The following is a 26042-nucleotide window of genomic DNA, read 5'->3' as shown; positions in this document are numbered from 1 at the left end:
GGAAAAGATCCAACAAGGAATGATACACACAAGAATCCCATATTAAAAAGGCCTGTGTACTTACAATCTGCTCCCAGTCAAGAGCCATGACTTTGGCGACTTCCTCATTATTTAAATGGTGCAATGCTGACATCATAGTGAGACCCTATACTTCATGCCATGTGCACCGTACGTAAATCAGTGGGCAAGAGTAAGGGACTTAATGCAACCTTTAAAACACCACAATGGGAATAATGTGGTTTCAAATATCAATTTCTAACTAATATTCAGTATAACAGAATTCTGATGTACAAAATTTACTATTACTATTTTAAAACATTTCTCAGAATACACTGGCATCATGCAATTTGGAATGCTTTTCTTTCATAATGCTGTATGGTGTTTCCAAGCTTTTCACATAGTTTCTTAAAACAGGACACAGTCAACAATTTCAGCTATCAGTATTATTTTAGGCAAAATATTACCACAGCTTAACAAGCATGTCATTAAATACTAGCTAAAAATAATATTTGGAAAAGAGAAGGTGATAGCATATGAACGCTGAGGGAGACCTGGGGAAGAGAACCAGTCAGAGTGGGGTAAAGGCACAAGAAATCAGCAATGGGGTGGGGGTGGGGGTGGGGGAACCAAATATAGTGACATACTTACCAAACCCATTACTTTGTATGCTAACTTAAATTTTTCATTAAAAAAAAGCATTTGTTCCACTGAGAATACTTGACTATGATTGTGGAAGCTTTTTTTTTTTTTAAGATAACAACTTCTAGTCATACTATTACTTTCTTTTAACTGAAAGAAAAAAATTATCTTTTAACAGACTAATAGGACTGAGGTGCCAAGAGAACAGGGAGGATGAGGGAGCTGTCAACACCTCAGATGGATATACACGTATAAGCTAAGCTCCAATCCACCCTCCAGTAGAGAAGACCTAGAGATTAGAATGGCTGTGTTATTAGGTCCCCACGACTGCCATACCCTGAAGGCTGAAAAGATCTGATACCTGCTATGACAAAGTGAAAGATGCAACTATTTCTCTTGTGCCATACTTGCTTTTCCCACGGTGCCCAACAAGTCTTGACCATCCTTTAAACTGCTTCTTGTGGTGATATTTTATTTGTGCTCTAACAAATAAAGCTTATCTGGGGCCAAAGGAAAAAGCCAGCCACTATATCAAACATAGAAGCCAGGCAGTGGTAGCACACGCCTTTAATCCTAGCATTCGGGAGGCAGAGATTCATCTGGATCTCTGTGAGTTCATGGCCACACTGGGAACAGAGCCAGGCGCAGTAGTAGCACGTGCCTTTAATCCAGCACTAACCATAGAGATCTGGAGGTCTGTACAGACAGACAGGAAGTGATAGAGCTGGGCAAAAAAGGGAAGTGATGTAGCTGGGTGGAGAGAGGAAGTAAGATGGCAGGGCACAGAAAGGTATTATTTGGCGTGAGTACACAGGAAGTAGCTCTCTCTGGAGGCTGAGGATTTCAGTCAGAGGATTCGTGGAGTTGGTGAGGTAACAGCTGGTGACTGTGGCTTGCTCTGTCCCCTGACCTTTCAGCTTTGACCTCGGTATCTGACTCTGGGTTTTTATTAGTAAGACCTTTGAAGATTCGTGTCACAGCTTCACCTGAGCATCTACTCCACCTCAAGTTACCATTCACTCTAGCCACGTTCTCAGAGAAGGAGCGCACCCCTCAGCCAGCAAAGCTGAACATGTGCTCTACAAGGCAACAAGGCTCCCATCACGTCTGGTCCATGCTGACTCACAGTCACGGGTGGGAGAAGATGCTCTCCAGAGCTCTCCCAGTCTTACCTTCGCTGCAACAATGCTGAGGCCCATTCCATTCTGCTTTTTTAGGGTCACAGTGATTATCTCAGGTTCCTTCCTCAGAGGCTGGGCCTAAAGATGAGAAAAGAGGCTCATTTTATGACTAAAATGGAAGTGCTTTCACATGGTTAGAAAGCTAGTTAATCTGTAATAAACAAAGAACAAAAAGGTTATAAAAAGTCTACTACCTCAGGTACTTTTCATTTGCTAAACAAAACACTGCATCATTTGACTAAAGTGTAGAAGATGAATCAGTTACAAATGCCATTTAAATATTAAGAATTTAATTTACGAAACAAAATTAAGCTTACATTTCTATCAGGTTAGAAAACACAACCATAAAAACAAAACCCAATTTTTACCTTTATGATCTTTTTTTTTTTTTTTTTTTTTTTTTTTTTGGTTTTTCGAGACAGGGTTTCTCTGTGTAGCTTTGCGCCTTTTCCTGGAACTCACTTGGTAGCCCAGGCTGGCCTCGAACTCACAGAGATCCGCCTGCCTCTGCCTCCCGAGTGCTGGGATTAAAGGCGTGCGCCACCACCGCCCGGCTACCTTTATGATCTTTTAAAATAAACTGTTAACCTTTTATTTCATTTTCCAAAGAAAAAGTTTAAAATTATTTCCCACTGTCTGAGAAAATAGCAGAAAATGGTTGTAACAGAGATGAACTATAGGATACATCAGTAGTATTCCCAGTACTCTGTCAAGAAATGCAAAGGATTGAGCACAGTCGGGCAAAGGAGGCAGCCAGGGCATGGACAGACTCGAAAGCAGTTTTTTTTCTCTTCTCTGTGTAGTTTTGGTGTCTGTTTGTCCTGGATCTCGCTCTGTAGACTGGGCTGGCCTAGAACTCACAGAGATCCACCTGCCTCTGCCTCCCGAGTGCTGGGATTAAAGGCGTGCGCCACCACCACCCGATGGTTTTTTAAGGAAAGCATTATTTAAGTCACATATTACACTCTTGCCAAACTTCACACTAAAGTGTGAGCAAGGTTACAACAGAATGAACACTGAATGTACACTGAGAGAAAACTTAATAGTGATTAAACAGAAAGCAACTAACTATAAAGCCCAGGAGAGAATATCAAGGAAAAAATAAAATTATATGACATTAAAATTTTTGTTTTCTATAAATTAAGACTGGAGATCTAGCTCCTGAGAAATCTGAGAATAAATCTGAAAGATGAACAATTAATGAATCCAAGAAATACTTGATTTCCTAACAAAAATCTGGTCATCAGAAGTGGACACTGTTACTTTAAATTTGACCAAAAACAAACAAAGGCAATTAAAAAAAAAAAAACAAAAACGGTCACTTTGTTAGTAGTGAGCCCATATATTTAGTATAATGACAACTATCAATTCAATTTTAGGAGATGACTCTGATACATGTTTAAATTTAAAATTTTATATAAATATATACACTATATAAAAAAGTATCTGTTGAAACTGTATTTGAAGCAAAGTATAATTTTCCTTAAGATGAATGAAATTCCTTACTATTTCAAAATTATGAATTATTTGATATACATTTAGGTAGAAATCAGTAGAAAAGAATAAAATGTTTTTGCCACTAAAAATATTTTTCTAATAAAATCTTTCAAAGTTATTATACTAATATGTTTCAAAAATATGTATGTAGGCTGCTATAACTATGACCATAAATATTCTTTATTGCTACAGAACCATTTAGTACTACACAAAACTGTACAGACCTGGCTCAGGGAGTAAAATACATGTGTTTTTACAAATCAAGGTTTTAAAATGTTTGAATCAAATTGGTATTAAAAAATCATTTTAAAAATTTCCCTTACAACATTCCATGTATGCAAAGAATAAAACAGACCACCTCTCCAAAGTCATTAGGAACATCTCATACTTTAATCTACCCCAACCTCAAATACTTGCCAGTTCTGTGTTCTCACGCATAAGGTGACTTTCATAATCTGCACCTTCAAAATATATCGTCCAAGTACCCGGTGAACGTGTATGAGGAATCAACCTGCAAAATCCTACAAAGAAAATAGTAATTATAAAACAGATAAGACACAGTTAATCCCATACAATTTTCAACAAGGGAGACAAGACAGATTATTGATTTAAACTGTTTTTCTTTTTTCTATGAAAATTGGTGAACTGCTCTGTAAATACAGCCTTGCAGAACTATACATTCCACCTGAAAGGAAAACCCTCAATGGCATACATAATTGTTTAGCAAAAGAAAGGCACAAAGAACCAGAGAACAACACAGACACAGGCTATCATACTACACCAGACTGGGTTAAATGACTTACACTACAGACCATTTAACTTGTACACCCTTGGGTTGGGAGGGTCCTTTCTCACATTTCGTCCAAATTTTCTCAGCTCATATGCATTTAAAGTTTTAAAGAATAGTTCTGTTTTGTTGTTTTCTGAGACAGGAGCTTTGAACTTACTTTGTAGCCTAGACTGGCCTCAAACTCATGATCCCCCTGCCTTAGTTTTTCTTCTGTTACATCTGAGTGTAGAGCACTTTGCATATTATGTGCAAGGCCCTTAGATGGATCCCTGATACTCCCACCAAAGTATTCCTGATGTCCTTATTCAGAATAGAGAACATATTTAAAACACCAAGGCCTTTATTCAAAACTATGTCATCTTAATTTAGTCAAATTTTTATATTCCTCAGTTCTTTTTGACAAAATAGTATTACACAGGCTTTCCATAATTCTTAAGTTTGCTCCAGGGCTACTGTTGCTCAAGAGCTCACCATGTGAACGGCTGTATGTCTGGAGCCCAGCTGCCCTAGCCAGAGTCCTCCCTGGTCTAGTGTTTTACCAATGGAGTATAATTTGGATTGCTATTATCAGACATGTATTTGTGGGAGAGGGAAGGGGAAATATAAAGAACATCAGTTAAAATAAAAAATACAACGTAATTTCACTTGAAAAAAATGTTTCAACCTAGTTTCATTGATAGTTAACCAGAATTTGCTTTTCTTCCTTGTGTTTTAGAGAATTATAAACTAGTAAAAATGTGAAATTTCAACAACTGTAAGCAATGTTTCATGTTTTCAAATGTCAGATTTCCACAACACGTTCTGTACTATACTGCTAATGGAAACTGATTTGTCATAGCTTGAGGTACTCATCACAACCCAGGCATTGGTCTGGACTGGTTTTATAGTCTCTCACAGAACTGCACTGCATTGAGGCAGGAAAAGGCAGGATACTGAGAGTACACAGTAGTTCTTTAATCAGTTTATAAAGAATAGAGTATGAAGAATTAAACACTGATGTCATAACATTCAACCCATTTTACACCTTGAAAGGCATCTATGTGCTAGGCTGTATGAACTATAAACAGCCAACATGTATGAAATAATGTATGAATGCCAAGACTAGAATTAAATAACAAATGGCCTAAGATTACTTATCCTAGAGAGCCTAGGGGAAGATACGAAGGAAACTCTTTGTCAAGTTAAGACCTCACTGTTTCCATGCTGGCAAATATCTATGGTGCACAAGGCAAAACTGGCACACTATAAATTATGTCCATTTGCAAAGTTGGAGCAGATTAGTCTTCTAGCTTACTTATTTACAAGATATTAATTAACACATTTCTGAGTGTCAGCATGAAGCATGCCTAAGTGAGTACAGACACGAGTGAGGAAGCCAGCCACACCAAAGCCACGGTAACTCAGCTCTATGAAGACAGGGCATCCATCCTCACTGTGGAGACAGGATACTCACACCAGCACTGGGGAGAGAACACTTACACCCTCCTTTGGAAGTGAGAAGGTGCAACACTCACACATACCTTCCCCGGGAAGGCACAATGCTCACACTCCTTTACAATGAACTAGCAACCTAGGTACTGGCTCCACACATGGTCTTGATGGGAAGCCTCTGGAAGCAACTCTAGAAACATGGCATCTCTCAAAAGCAGCTAAACAGCCTATAACAGAAGTAATACAGGAGACTTACTCCTGGGGATAATGTGCCTATTGTTTAAAGGCCATGGTTTAGACTTGATCTACTAAGATGTGCACATAGAGACACCTTTAAGTAGCTCTATAGCAAGTAGTCAAGTCGCTTTACTGTGTTCCCCATGCTGTGACCAGGGGCTTGAATTCCACAGGTTTGATGCCTAGAATGTTCACAACGCTGCAGTCAGGCAGGACGACCTGTACCATGCATGAACGAGGGCTTTTCAGGCCGAAACCTGTTCACTCTCCTTCGGACTTCACACACAGTTTTCCTGAATAACCAAACCTCTGCTTCCCTACCTTGGACTTCGTGTCTCTGAGAGCAGGAGACCTACTGGGAGAACTAACACACAAACTGCTTTGCCAACAACACAGTTCATGAGAAGAGGCAGTCTTTCAATGCAATGCATTTTTTTCCCACTATTACTTTTGAAGATCTAAAACTTATTTATTGTGGTGAGTGAAACAGTCACTGAAGTTTAAAAAATAAAAATCACACTCACTTCATTTATCTATGGCTGCAGTTCCTTCACTATTATTTGTTATTATTATTGTTATTTAATTGAACTCCTATACTCTGGGTCTACTTTCCTATTCATCTATTATTCCCTACATCATAAAAAATGTAGCAGAGTAGATTAAAATGTGAATTGCCTCAAAGCCCATAATTTAAGAAAAAAACTGATTTTTAAAAAATTGTTATACACCAGCAAAACAGTATATCAAAGGTCACAGAAGCAGTCTGGGAAAAGCTGGAGACAGCTACAAGTCCACCTGATGGTAGCCCCAGAAGCTGTCACAGGGCACGGGGCACTCCCAGAGCTTCCTGCTACAGCCATCGTCCATTTTCATTCCTCTTGGCCTACTTTATGAGGAAGGGACCGAGGCCAGGGGTGCCCTGCCCATGATGGCACAGCTGGGTGGTAGTGGGCTAAGAGTACTCAGAACCCAGGGGCCTGTGCTGCTGCTCTCCACTGGCAGGAGAAAGCGAGACAAAGGCCCCTTGTTCCGGCACCGTGTGGGAGGAGCAGGTGCTCCGTCAAGGGACACAACACACCCACACAGGCTGGTCTGGGCCTGTGAGATCTTTCATCTCAGTGAAACTCTTTGAGTCACAGGAACACAGCTTCCTCAGGGCTGTCATCAGGGAGCGAGTGCGACGCTCACTTGAACCCAGCTGTGTCCTCCAACTGAGGTGTGACTGGTGGTATTTACCTCTCTGGCACAGAGGGTCTAAAAATTCTTGTAAACCATTAGGAATGTTTCTGACGACATCACAGGAATAGCCATCTTCTGGCAAAAGAAAAGGTAGTTGCAGGTCAGGGTCCTCCTCCAGCTGCACATCTCGGCCATCACTGCGGGCGAGCTCATCAGCTGTGTTCTCAGCAACAGCCACGACATTCTTTATGAGATCCTGCAGAAAACAAGTGCTGATTCAGTGAGAGATGCTCACTGACGGGAAGCACCTTGCTATGTCACAGACACGACTTCAGGGTAGAGCACACTCAACCAGTGTGAGTGTCCACACACCAGACACACATTACTTAAAGAGAGAACAAGAGGCTGATTGACTCCCTACTACTCATGGCTTTAAAAGTTTTACCACAAGATGTTCTCGCTGGGCAGTAGTGGTGCACACACCTTTAATCCCAGCACTCGGGAGGCAGAGGCAGGAGTTCAAGGCCAGGGTGGTCTACAGAGTGAGTTCCAGGACAGCCAGGGCTACATAAAGAAACTGTCTCAAAATGAAACAAAACAAAACAAACAAAAAGATGTTCTTTTCTTATTCAAAGCAGCTGATTTATTTGCACAATTCTTTAACACATTGTTATTAAGTTGTGAGTAATTATTTTATAGAACATGCAATGCCATAGAGAAAACCTCACAAAATGAACATTAAAAACAATAACAAACAAAAAAACCACAGAATAAAATGTCTATGCTTGAAAGTCTCACTGGAAGAGCTGCAGAACTGGATTCTGTAGATGGTTTACATTACGAAATACATTACTGAGACACAAATACACACACATCTGGGGATGGGGAATGGTGAGAAGGAAGGCAAACACGTGAAGTTCACATGTCTTATTATATGACTCATTAAAATGAAGACCCCAGCTCATCTCCCACAGCTTCAGTAACAGGAGCATAGCAGCCCCTCAGAAGCAGCCCTGAGCTCTACCACCATCTTCCTTTTCCACACAGGGAACAACTACCCGGGCTTATAATGTCAAGAGTTTTCTCTATTCCTGAAATTAAATAGCTGGAAGCCATTGCATATTTTGCATTCACATACAGTTTCTTTTACAACAAATGCATCATAATATCCACACACACATTGTAGTGGCAATCACAATTCCTTCTTCACTGTAGCAAAACATTTCTTCACATCACTGTAACATGATTTTCTGGTGCATTGTATTGCTAACTGGGTTGTTTTCACTGTTTGGCTATTTTGTACCTGTCTTTTATTGATATAAACTCAATACTGAACTTCATTTATCCATCAACTAGCATAATCTAGGCACAACTGGCTCGGATGGTAGATGGTATGGTTTGGATCTGAAGCATCACCCTAAGGCTTATGTACTGAGGGCATGCTACTCCTGCGTTCAGAGGTGAGGCTTTCGGGAAGTGATCAGGTCAAAAGGCTCTTGTCTTTGTCAATGAATTAATAGTTGGCAAATTCAAAATCTGAATAGATTACATCGTGAAGTGGTGGAACCAGGGAAAACTGGGTCTAATTGGGAAAAGGTCGCTGGGAAAGTTGTCAATCTTTAAAGATTTTATATTGCCATGGCCCCTTCCTGTCTTTGAATAATTTTTTCCCCCTGAGGAGTCCATACATACTTACCCTGTAAGAACAGGTCAAAGAAATGATTCCACCCAAGTCTACCATGGTAAACATTTAAATGGGATTACCCAATAAAAGGAACATGGGCAGCTTATAGGCAGCTATACCACCAGAGAGGAGTTTCTCAATTCCCAGCAACTGTCACCTGCTTATAGAATCTTCAGGTGGACAGGGGTCCTGTGAGTCCTCCCCAATTCCACTAGAAAATGTTAGTGGGCTCAATCCTGTGTCTTGAGGGTCTAGTGTGAGTTATCAGTTGCTCTGATTTTAAGATGGCAACACCATGTCATGACCAAAGGACAGAGCTCCACAGGTTCTATGTTTCCTGGCTGCAGGACGTAAGCAGCTTTCGTTCACGGCGTCTTCTCTGCAGTCATGTTCTCTGCCTTACTACAGCCCATAGTCATGAAACCAGGTGATCATGGACTGAATCTCAGAAACCTTGAGCACAAATCTTTTCTTTCAAACTGTTTCTCTCAGGTATTGACTTAAGATGGTAGTATCTGTGGCACAGCTTTCAGTATAAATAGTCAGTGGGGACAGATATTACAGACGGATGGGCTCTTTACCCTCAAGTCCTCTTACAGCGTGAGATCAGTACACATAAAACTCTCGACTGTCCTCTGGGTAGACAGTGGTTGTTACCAATCAGACACTGATGTATGGAATCTAGAAGGCTGCTATGGAGTGAAGACTCATGCTGGTGCTGGTGGCAGGCGTATACATGTGATATATGAAAAGAATCCTGGTAGCTTTAACAGAAGCTCTGGCTCTCTGGTATTTAAGCATGGTGGTACAAACTTCAACTCAACTTCCTTTCCTCTAGTCCTTTCAAAGATTTCCCAAGAAGCAATGCCTCAAATTAAATCACTTCTTTCTTAAAATGCTTACATAATCTATATTCTTTGCACTAAACAGCTAAGACTTCAGAGTAAAACGATCTCTTAAGATCATTTTAGGTGAACCAAGTTACTGACACAGCACTGAGAGAGTTTCCCTTTACTTGCCCCCTTCATCCCAATTTTTCTGTGCAGACATGAAAATTCTTCATGGTATCACGGTAATATTCACTTACCGGGGGAATAAAAGGCTCATCAGGTGCACAGTGGTAATTTTGTAATAAGGCTTGAAGTTGTAGAGAATTTAACTTAAAGCATGTGCTGTTTATATTTGGAATGTCATCGGGTACATACTTATCCATGGTAAGCAAAGTAGTAGCCTATTTAAAAGAAAAAATATTATGAAGTAAGATACTAAAAATATTTTTTCTTTGGGGCTGAGAGTGCAGGTTAATGGAAGAGCCCACACTCAGTATCACATGTGAGGCCCTGGGTTTAAATCCTCAGCACCACAAAACAAAACAAAACAAAATAAACAAAACAAAACACCCTTTGGTAACAGTTGTTAAGCTAATAACTTGCTAATTTGGTTTTGAAGTGCAGGATGCTTGTAAAGAGGCATTAACATTTAGTGGCATATATTAAACTACAAGCATACTTCTGTAGGCTTTTTAAAAGCCTCTTGGGTTTACTTTAGTTTTTATGTTTTAACATAATTTGATTCAAGTATCGATGTTTATAATGCACTTTTAAAGGTTGCTTTGAAAGTTTGAATATTTATACAGCAATCTAGATGATCAGTTATAGGAATCAGAGAGTCTTGCTGATACGAATTTTGATAAGAGTTGAGGGCTAACTAGCTTCTCAGAATAATTAATATCTTTGGAGGAGATGAAAGCATAAAAAACAAAAGCTAATATATTAGAAAAAATTTTAATTGTTGTATGTTTTGAGGTTGCACATAACTCATTTCCTTAATTATAAACACCAGTTCCTAGTCTTTGGTATCTAAAGCTCTCCCTGAGAGCTGTTCAGATAGCAGAATAGGACTTGGCAACTAATTATCATTTATCCTTCAGTATATGGCTCTCTAAAGTATACCTTGCTGGTCTCAACAAAAAGAGCACTTCAATGGTATTTCTATCCTACTGTCTACACATCTTGTTATGGGTGAACAATGCCCCTTGAAATCCTAATGTTGGAGGCCCAAGTATTACGAGAAGGAACCTTGTTTAGAAGGAACACAGTTAGTTAAAACGGAGGTCAGGTCACTGGTGCCCTTGTACAAACAGACACCTGGACAGACACGTATCCAAGAATGCCACGGAAAGACTATGGCAGACTGTCCAAGGAACGCCTATGCTGTGTGTGAACTACCAGAGGTTGGTAGAACAGATTTATACTCCCTCAAAAGATACTCCCATGGCTAGCACCTTGATTTCAACCTCTAATTTCCAGAAGCAGGAGACAATAAATGTCTGCTAAGACATTTAGTTTGAGCTGCTTTGTTACAGCAGTCTAGATGCTGCCACATCACTGCTTGTCTATGTGCAATGGGAAAAAGACTGAGGCTTTATTGAACCCAAGTTCTTGCCCACCATAAAAATCTGCAATTCACCACAAAACACATTCACAGGGAAGAGGGAGAAGTTTGGAGAATGGAGCACAGCCTTGTACACACCTGTACAATCCTGCTCAAGTGACAATCAGCTGCCAGCTCTAGCCCCTGCTTCTCTGCCCAGGCTTCAATGTGCCCTAGCTGCTGGCGGATGATTGCTCCCCAGTAGTGGGAACACAGGCCTGAGTCTGGGTCAGTCACCAATCTGTTGAACAGCCACATGTTGATAAAATGGAAAAGCTGAGAGAATAGCTGGATGGTCAAGGCAGCATTGACTCTGCAGCGCCTCAGCAAGGACATGGCTCCTGTGAGTGTGTGCAGCACATCATCTGTTCGGGACATGGAACAGAAACCCAGGGACCAAATGTCATTGCAGAACCTTCTGAGTTATACCAACTTTAGACAATTAACAAATGCTCTTAAACCAGTTATATGCTCATCTTCTGGGAGACCCAAGCTCATTTCCCAGCTGCATGTAGCCCAACTCTAGGCGCTCTAATGCCCTCTTCTGGCCTCCTTGGGCACCGGCACCCAAAGCATGCACTCATACAAACACAAAACATAAATAAAAATAAATCTTAAAAAAAGAAACACACCCCTTACAACATTGAGATAAACTTAAGGGCTGGAGAAGTAGCTCAGAAGTTAAGAGTACTTGCTGCACTTGCAGAGGATCTCAGCTTCAGTTCCCAGCACCTACATGGCATTTAACAGCCATCTGTAACTCGAGTTCCAGGGAATCCCATGACCTCTTCTGGCCTCTATGGGTACTATACACACACATACATGCAGTCAAAGTTCATATACATAAAAAAAAAATTAAAAATTAAAACATAGGTCCTTGGCAGAGTGGCACAGCAGAAACTTGCTGGGCCTACAACCCAGACAAAGGTCAGTGGCATCAAAAAATAAACAAACAAGGGGCTGGAGAGATGGCTCAGTGGTTAAGAGCACTGGCTGCTCTTCCAGAGGACCTGAGTTGATTCCCTTGATTCCCAGCACCCACGTGGTGGCTCACAACAGTCTGATATTCAGTCCCAAGGGACCTAACACCCTCTCTGGACTCTAGCTCATATATGGCACACAAACATATAATCAGGCAAAACATCCATATACTTAAAATAAAGATTAAAAAATAAAAATAAATCTTAAAAACAAAACAAAAAGATACCAAGTTAAGTCAAGTTAAATGTTAAAGGAAGGCACATAAGACCCTAACCTATTTTTGGCCTTTGCAGACTGTTCTCCTCAGGATCATCCAGAAAGGCTGGCATGTAGTTATTAAGTTCTGACTGGAGACAGTGAACCAAGTACCTGAAAATACAAGATTTTAGTCACCTTAGCAAGTTGCACAGATAGTGTTAGACTTCTATATTCTTTAAGAATAGTCTCCACTAAAAATAACAAAACCGGACTCTGGAACACTAGAAATGGAGCCCAGAGTCAGTGCTCTGAAGTTAGCACATCTCCCCGAGCTTCTTGGTAAGCATCTTCAGTTAGGTTAAATACAAATCTTTAGCATGAGTTTTGAAAACAGAACAGGAAGCATGTGAGTTAACTCTTTCCAGAATGTGCTTCTTACTTAAATGCCATCTGAACCAAGTGTGCTAAAACATCCTGGGCATCTAGTGTGATCCGACTAAGGTCACGGTCCTGCTTGATGAAGTTGAGAAGTTCAGATGCATTTGCCATCCAGAAAGCAAGTGCCCCTGCAATGTTCTTTTGTTTCTGTGAACAGAAAACATTCCCATTAACAATGCAAGACATTAGAAAAATTAGAAATAAATAAGAATGCTCCTGAAAAGCTGAAGATAGACCAGTACCTTCCCATCTTCACCAGGTATTTATCACAGATACCAGATACTTGCAAAGAAATGTAGGTACATGCAGAGCAATGGGAAGCAAATAACCACTGCAACATGTCAAGATTCATGTACACAGACATATTGGTCTAATGGGATGTAATTTGCAGAATCAGTAGAGAATGGAGATATTGTGTATTACCAAACCAAATTGTAGATTGTGCATTATCTGGTAATCTGTGTAGCATACACACATGTATCCATGGTTACCCACAGCCACCCTGATACTTGTAGTCACTGGCTTGGACACCATGCAACTCAGTATCAAGTACTGATCTATCACGTCCTCTCCCGACCACATTTGCAGGCCAGGCAACCTCAGATGAGATCCAAAGAACAGGAACCAAGGGTAAATAATAGAGAAGGCACAGAGCTTTTGTCATTTCATATCATATTGAAGTGCATTAAGCAGGAATTATGAAATGCTGATAAAGTTGCACAGTCAAAAAGGATTTTAGTACTGCATGTTTCAGTTGCTGAATGAGGGTTATGAACTGCTCAGTCCAGTTTTTGTAGGATATTTGTAATGGAAAGCAGCATGAGAAACTCAGCTAAGCCAATACAGCTAGGATCAGCTCCCAGCAGCATGTCCTACCTGATCAACCTGGTCTACTTCCTGGAGAAAAACAGACGAGGGGAAATCAAGCAGAACGAGAGAAAGAAACTTGTAAACAATCATGACTGTTTAAAAAAATCAAAACACTAACATGAAGGTACGACATGAGGCACGACATTTAGTTATCCCCAGATTATCTGACATAAATGGCTGGTGTCATGTTCCTAACATTTGCATAGCTGAGGTGTATAGTTCATAAGGATGATGTCATAATAAAACACAAATGAACACACTGACTTATTTGAAAGATACGCAACGGAAGGACTTTCAAACACTTTTTAAAAATGATACTGTAGGCTTACTACTTAAAGGTAAAGGAGTCCATTCTCTTGAATTAATTATGAGAATGAGAATGAAAAGACCAATAAAAACAATCAAAATAAAAGCTGAAAAAATTTAAAGTACATAAGAATTCATATTACAGCTATAGTAAAGGGAATAATATTTTGAAAATAGAATTTAAATTATTTGCTGAAATTATTTACTGTCATAATTCTTTTCCACTAACAAAGAGTGCTCTAATTTTACACTGAGCCGACTCTGAAGTTTAAAAGCCTTTCTAGACAGTAGTCAAAGTCCTCACCAGAAGACACCAGCGAGGACAAATTCTCAAAGGCAGTTTGGTGGCTGAAGTACCACAGTCTGAAACAGGCTTCTAAGTCCACACATGGCAGAGACAGACAAGGACTTGGAATGACAACTGAAAAGGACACTTGTTTGTTTGTGTATAAAGTGATGATACCAGAATAACAAAATACCCAGGTAAAATGACCTTCCTTCTTACCTATTCTTTAGCTTGAACAAGCCCATCAAACTCCTACTGTGCTAATCACTTAAATGTGAAAGAAATATTTGTGGAAAACTTTTGGCTTTTAAAAACAACTCTGAGAGTATTAAAAGACCATCTCAGTTTCCCTCAAATTATACTGCCACGATTTTTTTTTTTTAATTCCCAAACCATTTAACCAAAGTATTTAACACTGCAGCTAGTTTCTTAGCTGAGTAAAGGCATTGATTAAGTTAGGAAAACTTTAAAATCTGTAAATTTACTTATAATAACCTTTATAATTAAATCCTCAAATTATCTGCAAATATAAAAAAACAGCTGTGCCAATTTTATCAACGATGAATTTTGAGTATTAAAAGAACCAAACCATCTACCAACAGGAAATTCTTAACAGGGCCGTGAAAGAAGTCCGTCTTAAGTGAGACGTTTGTCCTCAAACCCATCAAGCCTACATCTATACTGTCAAGACTACATACACTCTCCACCCCAGAGCAGGCTCCTCAAAAAGAAGCAAGCACCTGACAACCACAGACACCAGGGCCTGTGGAGGGAGGATGGCTATCTCCTTGGCACTGGAGAAACATTCTCAAGGTCGAGCTGCACACATACACTGTGTGAATTTCATTTCAATAATTTAAAGAAAATTCAAAGAAACTATCACCTCAACACTTTATCACAGTGGCTAATTTTAAGATGACTGTGTTACAATATATACAATTTATCTTCATTTAGTCTACAATTTCCAGAAAAGAAAACTTTTAAAAGTTTTTATTTTCTTTTGACTTTAAAAGCTATGCATTTTATTTAAAAAAAAAAAAAAAGAATCATAGGCTATAAAGGCAAATTTGTAATCAAACCAGAAATGTCACGGAAACTAACAAGGTGGCCACCACTCCCCAGAGGCTTGCCGGGCCGACACTCACCTGAATGACCCCTTCCATCATGCTCACCATCTTGTTGACAACAGCAATGGCCTTGTGGGTGCGCTCTGTAGGGCTGATGTCGGGCCTGTGCTGGCTGGACAACACGTACCGGCACGCCATGTATAACACATACGTGGGTGACAGCTTAAAGTGCACCGTGGAGCTATTGGTATAGTTTATGATGGCAGATAAGAAAGAATCTTCCGCTGTAAAGAGATTTTAGAAGAAAAATGAACAGAAAGTAGGAAAGTCACCTGAAGAAAAGTGAACATGAACTTATTCACTAGTAGTAGAATCTAAAATGACTCACAGCTTTCCCTGAATTCAATGCTGGCAGGCAGTATCAGTTCAGGCCCAGCTGCATCCTGAGTTCTAAAAGAAAAGCTGACATCACTCAAATTGCCTTCAGGTAAGGTCAACAGCTAACAACGTCACTGCCCGCCACCTGTGCACATTTCCAAAACTAGTTTGTTTTCACGTGGAGTTTTGGGGTGTTAAGTCATACACGGCACAGTCTCTAGCCTCTTCTGTTAACCCAGTCACACATTCAGATGAGTGGACAGAAGGTGGATTCCTTGAAGGACAGACTTCTACTGTGAGGGCAGATAAGACACGTGTCTGGATTATTAATGAGTACCACATGTTGAAGACAAGGATCTAAGCCACCGAGCTCAGGTAACAGTGAAAAGATACAGTTTTCTAATAATTTACAGACCAGCTAACTGAAATATTCTTTTCCACTGACAAATAGCTCCATTCTCCTCATTCCCTCACCTTTGCCAAGTACGAAAAGATGAATAAAAAGAAAAGAACACCAAGGGACTGGAGAAATTGCTTAACAGCTAAAAAAGATACTGAGAACAGAATTTGAATGCCAGAACCCATATAACACACACACACACACACACACCCTTTAAAAAAAGAACATAATATAAGTTAACACAAACTATTACCACTTTAAAGGCAAAATTCTTTTCATTAAATTAACTATTCAAAGTTTACTCCAATCTATAATTTAACAATTTGAGTTTACCTTAAGAAATTAAAAAAACAATATGATTTAAGTGCATGATTATTTCAATACAGATCTTGTACTAGAAGTGTATTTCTTTTTCTTTTCTTTTTTTGAGACAGTCTCACCACAAAGCCCTGGCTGGCATGGAATCAACTATGTAGACCAGGCTGGCCTCCACGATTAATGGTGTGCACCACCTTGCCTGGCAGTTTCAAATTTTTAAAAGAATTAGCTTGGATAAACTATAAATTATTCATTTCATTGTTTTAACCAATTTAATAAAGAGTTTATATGAACTGGAAAAAGGGAAAAAATGTTGTGATAATTAAAAGTTACTCCCTTCACTCAAAAGGATGTTTGAGCTTCCTTAAAATTATAATTTTAAATCTATTTATTAAAATGACCAAGATTTTAAACTACATCAACTAAGCACTGCTAATTTAAGCATTGTCATTGTGAAAAGTGTAGTAGGAATTAGAAGGTTTATCTATTCCCATCCTGTCTTAACATCAACAAACAACATCCATAGTGTAAATAAAACTTTTAGGACTAGCCCCTTCACATGGCTATTTTGCTATAATAAGAATATATTTACTTGTTTTCATGGTCTGTCTCTCCTCGTCCCTCCTAGACTCACAGTCACATTTCTCCATCATTGCAGTATCAACTCATACCAGATGTGGTAGCATACCTTTAATCCCAACACTTGGGAGGCAGAGACAGGAGGACATCTGTGAGTTCCAGGCCAGCCTGGCTCACATAGTGAGGTCCAAGGCCATCCAGGACTTCATAGTGAGGCCCATCTCAAACCAATAGACCAAAAAGAAAACCAATACTGATTCAACACTTCACCATGACGGATACTAATTACTCTATACCACCCAAAACAAGTGTAAACACAGAAAGAGAACTATCTTTTATGACATCTAATAATCACACAGCCAAAAAAAAAAAATCTTACATGAATAGTCAAAAAACCCACAATAAAAATATTATGATATTTGCTGATAACTACATATTTCATTATTGGACTGAAGTTATTAATAATCTTGTGATACACAGTGCCCTCTCCTGGAGGATGGAAGGTAATAAAAGACTTTTTACGGCACTGACTGCATTGACAATTGACTCTGACTGTACGCCAAGTCTCCCACTTCTGCCAACCATCTGTTCTGGATGTCTGACAAGAACAGAAAGAATGTCTTCTCAAAACCCTGCAACAGGTCAGTAGCATCTCCAGCTCCCTGCCAACAGCACACAGAGTCCACTCGACATTTCCTTCTCCCCATCTGTGGCCTCTAGGGCTCTTAAGTACTATGGTGTCACTTACCAGTGAGCATGTGGGACACAGCCTGCTACACTACTTAAAACAAAGACTTCTGATTTATGAAGGTAACATATTAAAATGCATAAAAGAAAACAGAAAGCAGAGAAGGTCCGTGTCATAAGAAATGAGGCAACAATGTAAGGAAACTAATTCACCCTTTGCTTGCCTCAGAAGGGAGACATACCACATGAGAGTCTGGGACAGGGAATGTCTCTTCAAAATTATTTTTGTCTTTACATATTTTAAAATTTCTTCTAGAAATGGATGCAATAATTAATAATTTTCTATTAAAAATGATCACATACTAAAATGTTATAAAAACTCCCTTTCTCTGTATGCTACTAACTTAAAGAGGAAGTAAAACCCAGTGTGCCAGTGTCCAAAGGCTGCACGTGGCAAGGAAGGAGTGCATTACTAACCAGTCATTTCATTCAGTAATATACAGATACTCATGAAAGCCTGGTCAACTCTCTATAACCTCAGCAGTCTTTACCCCAAAGCCTCCTCTGGGGGGCTCAGTTCTCTCACCTGCTTTCTCTTCGGCGATAATCCTGCTCCTGGTCCAGTCGGATCATCGGCTTCACCATCCCTCGCTCAGCCGTGCTGGAGGCAGAGGACACCCTGTCACTGTCCAGTCTAGTAGTGCTCTGTTCCAAAGGAAGCCGCAGTGTTAGAGGACCTTAAGCCCCAGCCAACCAAGCTTTACACTTAGCACTGCAGGCGGGGATCTGATGCGGGTCTGGCTGCAGTGCAGGGAAGGTGAGGACCAAGAACAGATCATTCAGAAACACTTGAGACCCCGAGTCCAGTGTCCTGCCCAGAAGCTCACGGCAGTGAATGCACGAGCATGAAAAAACACAGACATCTTGATTTTCAAAGAGTAAGAAGTAAATCTTAGCAATAAAATATAAGAACAAAACGATTTTGAAAGAATAGTCATTTTACTTCCCCAGTTACAGTAACAAAAATAAAACTGGCCAGCAGGTGGCACTATTTTAGGCTTTAAAACATTTTAAAAAATTACTTACAAATGACCAGTAATGGCAATGGAAAAATAAATCAGGACATGTTTATAGGCTTATACACTAAAGAATTGAATTATTTTTAAATAACTTAAGAAAACAAAACAAAACAAAAAACCTGCTCACAATTAACAGTACAACATAGTACAGAAAGGTTTGTAGACAAACAAAAGCCTCATAGAGTTGAAACACATAAGGAAACGCAAAGGCACAGGCACACCTGCCTCCCTACGATTAAGCACTCTGGAAAGGGTTCCAAATGTTAGTAAGAGTCATCTATATACTGTGGGTCATGGACTTTCCTTTTCCCTCTATTTACCAAGCCTTCTATGTTGAGTATACATTGTTATGAGAAAAGTTCTGCTTCACCTCTGGAGTATTTATTCACTTGTATGTGCCAAGGTTCTGTTGCAGCATTAGAGGCACAACAATTAATTTATGAAACAGGATCCCTGTGTCCAGAGTTCACAGCCCACATCATCAATTAGCAAGCAGAGACACCGGGTAGGAATAATAATTACCCAAAAGCTTTACGTGCAGTAGTATGACTGGATGCTGCTCAAGAATGACCTCATCAGGAGGATGGGTTAAGACAAGAAGGGGCCAACCATGTAAAAACAAGAATAAGATCTAGTAGAAGGTAAATGAGAAGTGGGCACACACAAGAACGGAGTGTGAGAGGGGAGGGAGGAAATCCGAGTATCAGGAGTTGTGAAGCTAGGGTGAAGGCCATGATGTGTGGGTCGGAAAGGTACCAGAGTCTTTGACAGCAGTGCTCCAACAACAGAACCAAATGCTGTCCCTACAATTCAAGAGCAATGACAGCCAGCCAGGGCTGGCCACTAACCCCCGAGAGGAGCTGCTGCTCACAGCACCACACTGCCCTGTTATGTGAGTACTGAGTGCCGAGTAAGGCAGAGGCATGCGGATGCTTCACAGCCAGAGAAAACAAGACATGACGGCCCTCATCAGGAGCTGTGCAAAGGAAAGAAATCACAGGCAACCTGGGACAGACTTCAGTTGGGCAAAGCCATGGCTGGTGGTGAACTTACTAAAATGAAGAAGATGAGAAAGAAATAAGTTTAAGAAAAGAAAAAAAAAAAAAAAAAGCCAGGCTTAATTCACTATGTTAAATTTGAATACCCATCAATACAGAACAGAAAGTCAATCAAGCCTCTGAAGATTTCAGTCTGGGGAAGCCAGGGTCAAAGGCTCACACTAGGAGATAGTGAACAACAACTGGTTATAGTCTTAGGCAACGTGGCAAGGTCACCAAGGGAACACGTATAAACAGGAGGGACAGGCCGTAGACCTGACAGCTTAGCTCTCCACTTATCAGAGAAAGAGGTACCAACAATGCACCTGGAAAGAACCACCAAGCCATGGTCCAGGGATAAAGACAGAGCAACCTGGAGCAGAAGAGTATGTACAGAAGAGTGGTTGTAAGCAGACACTACTGCAACAAGAACACAGAAAGCACACAGAGACAGGAGCCTGGTAGAAGCAGCAAACCTCAGGACACACGAATGGCTCCTCGGGGAAGCAGTGGGAAACTGTGCTGGGGGTGGAGTAGCGGAGTGGGGCCGGCGACGAGAGGAGGACAGCAGACCAAGTCAGGAGGACCGAGGTTTCATGTGGGTGCCCATGGGAATGTTCCCAGCTTAGCTCCATCATGGCCTCCAACATACCACATCTCAAGAAGACCTCTTCCCCTTAAATCTGACTCTGATTTGTTTCAACCAATAAAAGGCAGAAAAAAAAATGGTGCTATCTCAGCCCTGGGCCTAACTCTTAAGAACACCTGCAAGTTCAGGTGCTAGTCCTATAGACCACCACCTGACCACAAGCTCTGACTGCTCTTGTTTAAAGAGTCCTTTGGAAAGAACCCCAAACAGCAAAGAGATGTAAGGTGGGTAGTCTCAGAAGCATTTCACTGATTCACCTGCTAGCTGACTGCAGTCACATGAGGGACCAGTAAACCAGCTGCCCTAGTAAACTCAAACTAGTTCATCCAATTATCAACAAATGAAGGGGCTGCTGTTTCAGCTCACCAAGTTTTACAGTAACTGTAATCCAAAAATAGAACAACACCAAGATGAAGGGAGAAATGACTTTTACATACAGAACAAAGGATGACTTAGAGAAGTGAGTAACCAATGGGGATCTAGAACTTGTATCAAGGGAAGTAAGGGAGCAAGGGCACAAATCCTCAGCAGGATCTGGCCAAGGAGGTGAGTTACACACTTGAAAGAGCAAGCACTCTATCCTGACCTCAGGACAAAAGGAACAGCTAGCTACCTTCCATTATGTACCACGGGGTGAACAGATACAGCAGAGAGAGGCTACTGCGAACTCAAGTCTTTACAAAGGAGCTTCTGTTCCTGGGCGCCCTATAACATCCAACCTACAAGATGATCAGGTCATGATCTATAACCACCTACCCTGCTTGCTGGCAATGCTGTCCCACTGTGAATATCTCCTCCCAAATCAAAGGTTGTCTCCTGAACGGCTCTATTGAATGAAAAAGAAACATAAAAATTAAATTTCAACTGACAAGGTAGTACTCTCAATACAGCAAGAACAGACAGTATTCCAATGTTCAAAGATCATTAATAAACTCATTTATTTTGGCATATAGACTTTTAAAATGTGACAGTAAATATGAGAAAGGTCCTGTTAATAACAAAATCTGGGCTGGAGAGATGGCTCTATGGTTAAGAGTTACTTGTTACTCTTGCAGAGAACCTGAGTTCAATTCCCAGCACCCACTTGACAGCTCACAGCCACCTCTAACTCCAATTTTAGGGGATCTAACACTCTCTTCTGGCCTCTGTGGGCACCAGGCACATACAGATAGACAGGTAGGCAAAATACCATATATAAAGAAAATAATAAAAACTTTAAATACAAAAAATCATATTTTTCTATAGGAACAAAGCTCAGGCAAGCAAAACTATATTCTTTGGCACAAGCAAAGATTAAATATAACGCACTGGTCCCAACATAAAGGGAAAAGGAGCCTAAAGGTGCATGTAAGCCAACAAGAATAAAGCAATGGCTAATTCTGGATTGTTTTAACATTTGAGAACTACAAGGTTTAATTTCAAAGTTTCATTGATAGACTGAAACAAGTAATGTTGAAATTCAAATAATTTTTCTATTAGAAACACCTCTATATAATTCCCTAAGAAAATAAAATATCTTGCAATGTAAAGCAATACCATGCTCTGAAAATCAGCTTCTAAGAAGTTTTTTACCAAAGACTAAATAATCATTAACTTTTTGCATGTTACCGTCTCAAAGACATCAGCTTGGGGATTTCAGGGATGTCTTGATCCACCGAGCCCTATATGTCATTATTGTGTTCTGAGTACTGGGGAAGGTATGACACTTACAGCTAAAGGTAAAAGTCCGTACAAAGTTACTGTGAACTTGGGCTGGATTCCTGCACACATGTCGTACATATACCCAAGTATATAAATTAAAAACAAAAAAACTGCAACTCAAGGTGAAAAGCTAGAAACACTTTCTACATGGCATATGAAACTTCAAACATCCTTGTGCCTAAGCCAGTGCATGTCATGATGTGTTCACTGGAGAAAAAAATGTTAACTCTGAATAGTAATAACATCTGGTCCAAAGTGTCAGATGTGTGAAGGTAACCGATGTCACGTTAGGGAGGCAGGTCTCTGTGAGTTTAAGGCAAGTCTGGGTTACATGGCGAGACCCTGTCTTTAGAAAACAAACAAACAAACAAAATGGAGGTGGGGCAGTACAGAGTCCACCAACACAGTGGTTTACAGGTTGGTTTATGCTTATATTCTTTGAGGTTACACTTCTGTGGACTTAGAACTCTTGTAAATAACATAAGAGTTATGGAAACTATTTCCCCAAGATCAATACCTTATTGACCTATAAAATAGATACAAAGTAACTTAACAGTGTATGATTCCAAAATTATTACCAAAAGAAAAACTCTTCTCCAAAAAAAAAGTTTAACAGAAGAGGCCACACTGCAAGACCTCGTGAAAACACTAGGTGGAGCTAAAAGGCTCTGAGTTCCTAACTAGACGCCTTGTATCGCCAGAGCTTTAGAGTGAGGAGGGTAGTTTAAACACTTTAGTTACATAGGGTGATGGTCCAGAGATCAGATCAGCTTTAAAAAAAAGAAACTTTAAAATCAGTCAGAACTTCCAATTTCAAGATTAAGTCAAAATCTTTCTACTCTTTTTGCTCCAAAACCAATACAAATTTACAAAAAACTCCCAATCTATAAACTTTACTTTGATATTAAAAAGTTTTATTTTTATTTTACATGGGTGTTGTGCCTGAACATATGTATGTGCAACACGTGTGTGTACCCACATCAGAAGCCCTGGAACTAGCATTACGGATGGTTGAGAGCTGCCTGACTCAGGGTCCTCGGCAAAAACAGCAGCTGCTCCTAAGCACTGAGCCGCTTCTCCAGACCTTCATCTTTATCTCTTAAAACTAAAAGTAAAGGGTGGGAAGATGGAGTGAGTAACGTGCTTGCTTGTCTGCTTGCCAGCCTGACAACCTGAATTTGATCCACAGGACCCACAGGTGGGAGAAAGCCCACTCCTGTGAGATAACCTGTGAGTACAGAAGAAAAAAAAAAAAACAGGCACACACACACATGCACACAGAAAATAAAAAATGTAATTAAAAACTGAAAATAAAAAGGTATTTATATCTAATTGAAATTACTTTATAGCCAAACACTCTAAAATCCTTAAGCTGATCTATCACATTCACCCAGGTTTATGTCTTGGGCCCTTGACCATCAGAACTCCATCCACAGATCTCTTCGAAAGGGCGTGGTCCTGGATGGGGTCCACAAACTTAAACACATGGGAAGTGCCAAACTGCACTTTCATGCCACTCTGCAGCATGGTGGTCTCTGAGATGCGCTGGCCATCCACATAGGTCTCTGCATCCATACTTCTGGGTGTCACAGTGACCACCCCATCCATGTTAGTGAGATCACAGTGATGAGGCTGAATTCCTGGGCCAAACAGCTAAAAAGAGAGGGGAAAGACAGTTCCATCACGAAGTACACAGTGCTTAAAACATTCACGTTCTGCCATGATGAACACGGTCTAACAAGCCCTGGAGTTTTTGTTTTCTTATGTGGATTTCTCTCTTAATAGTGTAAAATTATGTCAAAGTACCTGGACATTTTTAACATTTAAGAACTTGTTTTCAAGAATACTGTAACTCTGCTTTACTAATAGTATGGCTGGGGTTCAGGAAGTAGTTCAGTAGTATGGTCAGTGACAATCTGCATGAGGCACTCGGTTCCAACCCCAGGATCCCCCTCCCCAACACACACACAAAGTATATGATCTGAAACATTAACTGGGTAATGAATAGATGAATGCATACAGAAAATTATTACTTCTAAAAAACCTTACTTACATTTTACTGTTAAGAACTAAAAACCCAACCACTTGACTCATACACAGAAACAAGTGGTAAAGAACAGTTGACTGGACAAGTCCAATGTCGAATCCTGACACCCCTCCTTCCTTTCAGTTCTGAAGATGCTCAGGCAGTGCCGAGTGCACACCAGGCACAGTCTTCCTAGGACAGACCTATCAACTGTCTCAGCACCTTTGATTCCCAAGCAGCAGTCAACAGCCAGACTGGAATGTTACAACAGCACATGCTCCTGTAGGTGCACTCTGGACACAAGCACGTCATGTTCTCGCTACACTACAGCAGAGAAAAGGGACTGACTTACAGTGAAACACTAGGTCTATCATTTTCACTCATTCCGATGCGGCTGGTTCCTTGACATGTGCTTATTCCTTACTGATAGGAGGAATGACAGTAAAGGGCTTAGGCAGCAGACACGACCAAGTACCTGGATAGAATTGTCATCGAATTTCTCTGTCCCAACTTCAGTCACACTTAGTTGAAGGCGGTATAACTTTGGCTTGTCTCTAGAGTCAGAGCCGTCTGTGAGAAGAGAAAGCATAGAGATCCTTTTGTGAAGTCTAATGATCTTATGTTTGAGACAAACAAGTTCTCTTACTAAGGACAGTACATCTTTACTGTCAGGACTTCTTTCCAAGGAGTCTCCAACTAACATCATATACCTTAACACACTAGACATAGACACCGGTCAGCTCCTGTCCGTATAAATGTTAAGTGTCATTAATCACAACACTTTTTGATTATACTTCTTTCCCAAGCACACTACCCTAGATTCCAAGGATGGAATTGTATTGAGAATACAGAGTAAGATGACAGAAGCCATTACTTCAAACCAGAACCTTTGTGGGGCAGAAGCACCATGCACCCTTAAGTTCACAGCACAGTACAGTGGTGGGGCACAACAACAACGCTTAAACTGTGCAACCCTCCCAGCTCACCAGACCTCCTGAAGCACAGTCTAAATCTCAAGTGTTCCAATGTGTACCACTGACAAAAAAAATGTTACTGAAATGCTTAACTCCCTTCAGAAGAACTGGGACTAAAGGCAGAAAGGACAACTTTTTTTCGCTTTTTAGTTTTTGATTTGTTCTTTGAGAAGTTCATACATGTCTTGATCGTATTCACACCACACCCCCAACTCCTCCAGATTCCCTATGCTTTTGTGCCCACCTAATTCCGTGTCCTTTAAAGAAAACGTGGAGCACAACTGCTATCGTCTCACTGCTTGGTGGGTAAGGGGCAGGAGGAGAGGAAGCAGCAGCGCCAGCCTCTAGCCCACTCCCGTTCACCCACTGTATCCCATCTGTACAAAGGGTGTACACCGAAGCCCTCTGTTTTCAGAGTGAACACATGGCAAGTGTGCCTCACAGAACACAAGAATCAGCATACAATTCAGCTTCACCACAGCCACACTCAGTGTGGGCTGCAGACGCACCAAGCAAGGTCTCCTTAAAACCAGTGTGAGTCTCTCCAGTTTGTTTCACAACTGTCCAAGTCCTTTACTCAAATCCTGTCACTGGAATCAGATGTTGGCTATGAGAGGTTCAGAAGTTTGGAGGACTCTGGTATGTACACAGACTGTTTTAAATCTTAAAGTCTCTCAGCTGTGATGTAATCTGAACTCTTACGAACAAAAGATTCCAGAAATACCTAAGCTCTCCAGAACCAACTTTAGTTTTAGGATACACCAAGTAACCCTCTACTGATATAATCTTCTATTTCTGAAATATTATCAAATCTGTAACATCTGGGTGAAGGTAAGATGTGACTCGAGTACGTCAAGGACATACATGCCTACTATGGACCTCCCCACAATGGCCTGTCTGTGCTGTCCCCTCATGTTGGAATATTTTCACCTCTAATTATTCTCAGAAACTCTGGATCTGAACGAGACATCAAAATCACAGAAGCTAAACACTGATT

The 26042-nt window shown here is 40.5% G+C and overlaps 1 protein-coding gene across 16 annotated transcripts in view; it reads right to left on the bottom strand.

Annotated features, from left to right (window-relative positions):
• The window catches only part of Afdn (afadin, adherens junction formation factor), a 130964-nt gene that overhangs the window by 39937 nt on the left and 64985 nt on the right, over positions 1-26042 (bottom strand). For 10 of the 16 annotated variants that reach the window (XM_028866624.2, XM_028866608.2, XM_037200526.1 and 7 more), the window contains 14 exons: positions 24547-24641; positions 23436-23698; positions 21101-21170; positions 18166-18284; positions 15606-15667; positions 15296-15501; positions 13565-13585; positions 12690-12835; positions 12327-12421; positions 11171-11436; positions 9726-9869; positions 7012-7210; positions 3735-3838; positions 1812-1898 (listed from right to left, as the gene is read on the bottom strand). In XM_028866624.2, coding sequence (XP_028722457.1) covers positions 1812-1898; positions 3735-3838; positions 7012-7210; positions 9726-9869; positions 11171-11436; positions 12327-12421; positions 12690-12835; positions 13565-13585; positions 15296-15501; positions 15606-15667; positions 18166-18284; positions 21101-21170; positions 23436-23698; positions 24547-24641 — 1877 coding nt within the window. The remainder of the gene's footprint in view (positions 1-1811; positions 1899-3734; positions 3839-7011; positions 7211-9725; positions 9870-11170; positions 11437-12326; positions 12422-12689; positions 12836-13564; positions 13586-15295; positions 15502-15605; positions 15668-18165; positions 18285-21100; positions 21171-23435; positions 23699-24546; positions 24642-26042) is intronic. The other 6 variants (XM_028866611.2, XM_028866613.2, XM_028866617.2 and 3 more) reach the window with 1 other exon arrangement.

Source organism: Peromyscus leucopus, chromosome 8a (assembly GCF_004664715.2).
Source record: "Peromyscus leucopus breed LL Stock chromosome 8a, UCI_PerLeu_2.1, whole genome shotgun sequence".
Taxonomy (NCBI): Eukaryota; Metazoa; Chordata; class Mammalia; order Rodentia; family Cricetidae; genus Peromyscus; species Peromyscus leucopus.
Note: the sequence above shows the minus strand (reverse complement) of the source record. Positions and strands in the feature narration are given on the sequence as shown.